At 36.1% G+C, this 7500-nt stretch overlaps 1 protein-coding gene across 1 annotated transcript in view; it reads right to left on the reverse strand.

Moving 5' to 3' along the window:
- Positions 1–7500, reverse strand: part of LOC107293453 (dynein heavy chain 5, axonemal) — an 89612-nt gene that overhangs the window by 14750 nt on the left and 67362 nt on the right. The window contains exons 34-37 of the mRNA XM_015822605.1: positions 7014–7229; positions 5626–5838; positions 4691–4843; positions 2741–2972 (exon numbers count right to left, since the gene is read on the reverse strand). Coding sequence (XP_015678091.1) covers positions 2741–2972; positions 4691–4843; positions 5626–5838; positions 7014–7229 — 814 coding nt within the window. The remainder of the gene's footprint in view (positions 1–2740; positions 2973–4690; positions 4844–5625; positions 5839–7013; positions 7230–7500) is intronic.

Below are 7500 nucleotides of genomic sequence, written 5' to 3' on the forward strand. Positions count from 1 at the left end.
GGATAATTCCGGATCTCCTTACCTTCCGTCGCGCCCTCAAGACATGGCTCTTTCAGCAAGCGGACCTGACCTAGGGTGGATTTTATATTGGGTTTTTTAGGAATTTGAAAGACGCAACTCTAAATTTGGTTTAATTCGGTTTTAAGGGGGGGATTGTATATATGTTTTGGTTTTAAGTATGTTGTGCGCCGCCCTGAGTTCCGTCGGGAGAAGGGCGACATATAAATTAAATAAAATAAATAAATAAATAAATGCTGTTTGCTAAATATTGAGAATGTTATTTGGAAAAACCCCACCCCAACCCCAACCCTAATCCTAACCCTAACCCAAATCCCAACCCCAACCCCGACCCCACCTTATTTCTAACCCTATAAAAACTAATAAAATCTATACAAAAAAAAAAAGAAAGGCTAAGATTACTTTTATTAAGAGTGGTGATAATAGAATTTTACAAGTCTAATTGTGCGGTACCCCCCCTCCCCAAACCCAGATGAATTAGGGAGGCATTTGTTTGGGCCACTTCTGCATATTTTCTGCTTGTTGTGGCCTTTTCTCTTTATCACTTTGGTAACAGATCTGGCCTATCTTATAATAGTCATTTTTCTTACTCTCTACAATTACTCTCCAAATGCCAGTCCAATTATCTCATTTCTAGATGAGGTCCTTATTTGGATATTAGTGATACGTCAATTCTTGGACAACTATTCCTGCAGTTTTATGTAGATTTTACAACAGACCCTATTAGGAGACTGTACATTCATGCCATGGAGATCATCAGTATTACCCCAGAAGCATTTCTCATAATTGTCTAAGTAGGAACAAGATCACTGCAGGTTTTCCTAACTGTCTCTGACATGAAAAGTCTTGTGGGAAGGAACACATGTACTCATCTCATTTATTTCCTGGAATTGATCATCCATAGGATGGCAATTTAAAATGCTGTTCACACACACTTGATCTTAGCCAAAAGGCTGAGAAGCCTTGCTGATCTACGACTGTAATAAAGTTATTCGTAATTCGTAAAATGCTGTTCTTAGAAATCCAAGTAGAATGGGACCACTTCATATTTTGTGCCATGCATGATATTCTCAACTGAGAAGGTATTTATACAGGGATACAATTTATAAATCCCTTCATAGATCTGCAAATCAGCTTGATAGGCACTGTGTAGAGTTACTTTTTACCAAAGGTAAACAAACAGATTTAACCAAATAACGGATTGTGCCAAAAATAACCAAAAGAAGACGAGAGGACTACAAAGCTTGGAGTTTTATTGTAGTTGCATTTTATTTCTTATGGGATTTTATTTCTTAAAAGAAAAAGCTGTCTATTTTCAGGCCAACATTCTGAACCAAATTTTGGAAAGCAGAGCGACAATCTGTCTCTCCAGCCCACCATTGATTCTGACAGCTGTTTCCCCCCTTCATGGATCCCAGAGGTTCTTCCCTTCACTTCTGGAGTTGCACTTTCAGTCTTTTGACTTGTTTGTTCAAGCAAATCCAAATCCTATACATTCAGCTGTCAACAAGAGCACCTACATACCAAGTAACAACTTGTTGCCTTGTTTTAAAAAATCCTCACAAGTGTAAAAAGCTGGCTTTAAGCTGATTGACATTTTAAAAATCAATAATTTAAGTGGAAAGAAATCCTTTGCCACTGTTTTGATTTTTCCCAGATGAACAAATATGTTTTTTTTTATTCTCTTCACCCATCGGTTTCATTAGGTTTTACACAGCAAGTCTGATCTAGCATAAGTTGAAGTAGAAATGTATATTTTATTACAGTCTCCTCTTTATTGGCTAACACACTTTAAGCCACATCTGAGCATATAGCAGGCAAACAGCAGCATTCTTCATTTTTACATATTATTTGGCTCTTTCATTCTACCTAGAATGTATCCATTGCGAAGGCAATCCTAAAGCTGGCAAAAGGAAATAATAAAGTAGTTCTATGGATCTGTTTAAATATAGGTATTGCATAGGTATTATAGAAACTTTCTATATAGGTATTATAAAAACTTTCTACTGAGAAAGGAAATTAAAAAAAATCTTGTGGAATGTGGGATTCAATAAATTGAGTTCTGGGTCCCTGTACACCTCTTTTTTTCTCTCTCTTTTTCTTTATTGTACAAGTACATTCTAAACCTAATCAATGACAATTCAAGGCTAAAAGGGCAGATGGATGTAGCAGAACCAGCTTAACTTTGAAGCTGGACCTGTGAAGGTTTTTTTAACATGTTTTTCTTCATAGAATAACTTAGGATCAGTTGCAGAATCCTAGAAATGTGCCAATAATCCTTGTTTCCTCTACTTCCAAATGGTATCATGGCTTAGCAGAAATTGTTTCAAATCAAACTCACGCCCTCTCTTACACAATTCGCCATTTTCTAGCACAACTTTATACTTTCTTAATGTCCATAAAGCACATAGGTTAGCATTGCTGTTGCTAGGAATACAAACGTGAATACACTTTGCATACTACTGAATAATACATATTCAGTAAGCAGTATTTTAATATCTCTGCTCCCAAAAGAGAACTAGAAATAAAGCTTTTCAGGACCCTATATTTAAAAAAATGGCAGCATTTGCTCCTCAGGGACTAAAAAGAGCAAGCATTTTCATTTAAAATCAAACATTTTCCATTTTTTTCATGCCACAAAATCTGTAAAATCCATAGGCTATTTTAAACTGTGAAATAATTTCAACTGTATCATCAAAATCACGTTCAGTTTAATACTCACTGTTGTTTTCTGCATATATTCTTATCACAGGCATTGGTTCAAAGAGCACTTTAGGTTTAGATTCAATGAGTTTCATGTTCCTTTTGTCCCATCCAGCTCCTTCTAGGTAGAGGCCATATACATAGACTCCTTCAGAAGGAGGAGTTGATATGTCATCATTCATCCACTTTGTGACCTCACTGCACAGAACTACACTGTCAAGTGCCCATCCCTTGTTTGCTCTTGTTATTTCCTGTTTCAAAGCAACGGAACAGTTAAAGTGAGACCAGAATTCCTACTATCAATGAACCAATGTGGTTTCAGAATAAATAAGCCAAAACTTGGAAAATACAATGGAGTCACATATTTTCTTTTTTTCTCCTGAGATTTTCTAATTATATACCAATTTCTATAGTATGTATACAAGTGAGAACTAAGCAGGGTTTTGTTTTGTTTTGTTTTTTAGTTTTGGTCCTTTCAAGTCAGTGACGACTCCTGGCAGCTGCCAGGTCAAGACCCTGCAGTTTTCTTGGCAAGATTTTGGAAGTGGTTTGTCTTTCTTGCTCGCTTCTTAGAGCAATTGACTGGTCCAAAGTCACCTAGGTGGTTTCATGCCCAAAATAGGACTGGAACTCACAGTCTCCCAGTTTCTAGCCTGGTGTCTTAACCACCACACTAAACTGGCTCTCTAACATAACTTCCATAGGTAGGTATACAAGTGAGTACTCCCCTAAGTGATACTTAAGTCATATTTCTTATTTCTCTTTCTTTATAGGTCCTGACTCAACTCATTGCATTTTGTCACTCAACTCATTACATTTTGTACTTCTTTCTTCTTTCTCTTTCTATATAGACCCTCACTCCACTCATTACATTTTGTCAAACCATCTGATCAGAGCTGTTATTGCTCAGGAAACCAGCTGTAAAGTATATTAAAGCCTAGTTCAGAAAGCCAATATATGCCAGTTATCAAAAGTATCAGAAAGGTGGGACTAATTTAGAAAGGTATTTTATAAAGGGGTCAAAAATTAATTCAAATTCAGAAGTCACAACTTTCTCTGAAAAACTACCAGCTAGAACAGGTTTTAATGTTTCGATTTCTAGAACATTTCCTTGTAATACCTCTAACTTCCACTCTCCTTGTAAGAGGAGGCCACCTGTCAGCCAGTTAATGTCTATATCCTCTTGTCAGCAAATTCCCTCCCTAGAAATCAAAAAGCAGCAGGTTCTCTGGTTATTATTTTAATCTACCATAGAAGCAGCAAAGATACCATGCAAAGGAGACATAAAAAGATTTAAAATTTGGACAATATTTTTAGCAGTGGAGTCCTCCCTGTTCCATTGGAGATAGGCAGGAGCCATGCACACAAAAACACACCATTGTACAGAACAATTGACTGGCTGCTGGGAAGCACAGAATACCAAATTAGGGAAGCTCTCCTTCCCTAGCATGATAGGAGTCATTGGCAGCTGCCAGGAGTCAGCTGGTTGCTGTGTTCCATTGTGAGCTACAAAGACAACTGGTGACAGCCATGACAGAAGGTTGCTCAAGTACAACAGGCAGTTTTATATATTTGATTTTAAAAAGGTCTGCTTGTTGAAATCATGGGTAAGAGTAAAGTTTGAAATTTAAGATTTAGAATATTTGCCTGACAACAGATCTTTGTTCTTGGACCTTCGAAGACTATCTTTTCCTGCCATAATTTACTATTGACAAGCTCTTTCAAGCCTAGTACGATATTGCAGGGTAGAAGAAGAAGACTGGAACTCTCTATGCAATGTTACAATCATGAAAATGAAAAAAAAATAGTTAAAGGAAAGTGAGGTCTCATTATACCAGTGCTAGTTTCTTTAAGAAGGCAAAGACAACTCCATTCGCTTTCCTGAAAATAGATGGTATCTCCACATGTATTCATTTCAGATAAAAATCAAAACAAGTGGATCAAATTGTATAGCAATCAGATATTTAACCTGTCTCATTGCAGTTAAGAAGCCCTGGGGATTGAAGAATCCTGTCATCCAAAAGCAATTTGGTCGTTTCTCAAAAATCCAAGAATGAAATTGCTGGTTTCTTTCAAGAAATTCAGTAAACCAAAAACCAAGGGTGCTGGAAGCCCAAGATGCCTAGAAACAGAGATAAATGTGGTATAAGAAACTAGGCTGTACAATGCTTCGAAACCTGGGTGTTGAAGAAGTAAAAGTATCTAAGTTGTGTTCTGCATTTTTCAGAAGATTCATATGATGGAATACTCCTCCATGTTAAGGAGAAGATATCAGAGAAAAGAGTAATCAAAATCCTCCTCCTTGTATGAGGGAACATTCAGTCATGTTAGCTTCTAGTCCAGGGGTCTTCAAACTTGACCCTTTTATGACTTGTGGACTTCAACTCCCAGAATTCCTCAGCCAGGCACGCTGGCTGAGGAATTCTGGGAGTTGAAGTCCACAAGTCATAAAAGGGCCAAGTTTGAAGACCCCTGTTCTAGTCCTTTCTCACCCAAATCTGCAATAGCACACGGCAAATAGAACAAGCTACTCCTATAAAAGATTACTGTTGGATGCAGATGATTATGCTGCTCATGAAGTAAATGCATGTTGTTGTTTTTTAAAAAAAGTCCCAGTAGACTCTGAAGTACTAAATTGCTAAGACAGAAATGGCATGGAGAAATTACTACATGAGACATCATTCCTATATGGCCTAGAAACCTCCCACTGGAATGGCATGTAATGCAAACAGAACTTTCAAGTAAATGTATGAGAACAAGCCTTCAATTACAAGGAATCGATTAATTAGCAGTAACTGTGTAGGTGTGTTTAGGTGCTTTGAACATGACATAATTGGATTAGGGCAGTTAATTCAGAAGAATGATGCTCTAACATTTTCCTTCTAATGAAACAACAATACCAACCTTTCTCCAGCGCTCTGGGATCCGTGCATCATACATACAATCCAGGGCATCCCTGAGATTCTCATTCATGATTATCGTTCCATCAATGGCGAGTTTAAGATCTGTCAAGGTGTTGCGCACCAGAGCAATAATCCTTTGCATTCTATCAATTTCCTGTCGCAGAAAGATGTTCATTGGCTGAAATGGTCCCATTTGCTGAAGCCTTTCCTTTACCTGAGATAGGAACATTTAAAGATAATGAAATACATATGGTAATATATAGAGAAACAAGCTCGAGATTGTATAATATTGTATTATATAGGGGAATATATGTATATGTATAGAGAGAGAGATGTATATATAGAACTTTAAATATGATAAGGAACGAATTGTTAGGATTATATATACTGGAACGTCATGTCATGTCCTTTTTTGTTTTAATTGTTTTATTAATAAAAAAACTTTAAAAAAAAAAGATAATGAAATACAGAATATTTAAATACAATGCCAGTTAGCATTCTGACCACCATGTCCACTAGGCATTAGCTTCTGACCTCTATAAAATTCTCTATGGAGGAAATGAAATGACAGGAAAGAATTTTTCAAAGATGCATGGAGCATGAAATCTTTGAACACTAAGATCATGTACAAGAAGGTTGTCTAAAAAAAATATCTCTAAATCAGTTATTTCATAGGTGATAAAAGTATTTGAAAATAAATGCAAGTATAAAAATGGTATTACAGTATATTTAGAGGGTTAATGTATCCATAATTCTTTATGGAAAAACTAAAAAAATATAGAAAGCTTTGAAGTGTGAAGATTGCATAAATCTCATTATAAATATAACTATCAAGTCAATCCAAAGAAATGATCGTGTCCAGGTAGTCTCCAAGAATTAAACACAACTGAATGGGAAAAAAATACTGCATATGCAGTAGATCATGTTAATCAGAAAGGCTGACCAAAGTACTCATTTTGTTATTAATTTGAAACAATTTTTGTTTTATTTTATTTTGTTTTATTCGCTGTGTAAAAATGTAGACAAGATCAGTTTAATCTTTGAGCAATACCTATTTTTTATAAGCAAATATCTTTCAGTTGGCCTTTTTTGGTTGATTTCATTATTTGGATATCAGTGTGTTTTATCACTTATGTCTGCCAATTAAAACAAAGAAATATAATGGAGTGTTTCTCTCCATTTTGAAACTGGCCTGCTTTGCCATAAAGCACAATACGCCTCTTTGTTATTTTTGCTTTACCAGTTCATTCCTTAATACCTAGGTTACAAGTATATTGAAAATATTTTTTTTAAAGTGGGATTAATAAAAAGGTTTTTTTCCAGTTAGACAAAGTGAAAAACAATTCCAATGCAGCAGATGCTTCCTGTCTCAAGATTTTATGAACTTACTTCAAAAGGCACATAATCTGCAGGTAATTTCTCCAGCATATCATCAGCTAGCCTGGCCACCACAGCTTCTCGGGTTTCACCACTTCCACTAGAGCTATCTTTGGGCTGAATGCTGAGGATGGTGTCTAGCACGTCTTTTGCCAGTTTGCTCTGGTAAGTAATATCAGCATTGGGATGCAGCCCAAAGACTTCTGGAGTATCATAAGCAGGCAAGCCCTGTACAAGCCAACGTAAAGCAGAGATGACAAGAGTTACCTTGTGGTAAGCTGGGTGGTCAGTACATTTTATAAATAAATATAGCAGAATAATATAGAGACTCTTCTAAAGTACTGGTGGAAATGAATATAAAAAAGGCAGAGTGGCAATAGCAAACATATTTTTTTAAAAAACATATTAGCGTCAGAGAGCACAGCGATCAAACTGATAGGAATAAAAATCCCTATTTTAATGCCTTATTGATTGAAGGTTTAACATTAAACACTCTAAA

This window comes from Protobothrops mucrosquamatus, unplaced genomic scaffold (genome assembly GCF_001527695.2).
Source record: "Protobothrops mucrosquamatus isolate PMUCROS unplaced genomic scaffold, P.Mucros_1.0 scaffold1621, whole genome shotgun sequence".
Classification (NCBI taxonomy): domain Eukaryota; kingdom Metazoa; phylum Chordata; class Lepidosauria; order Squamata; family Viperidae; genus Protobothrops; species Protobothrops mucrosquamatus.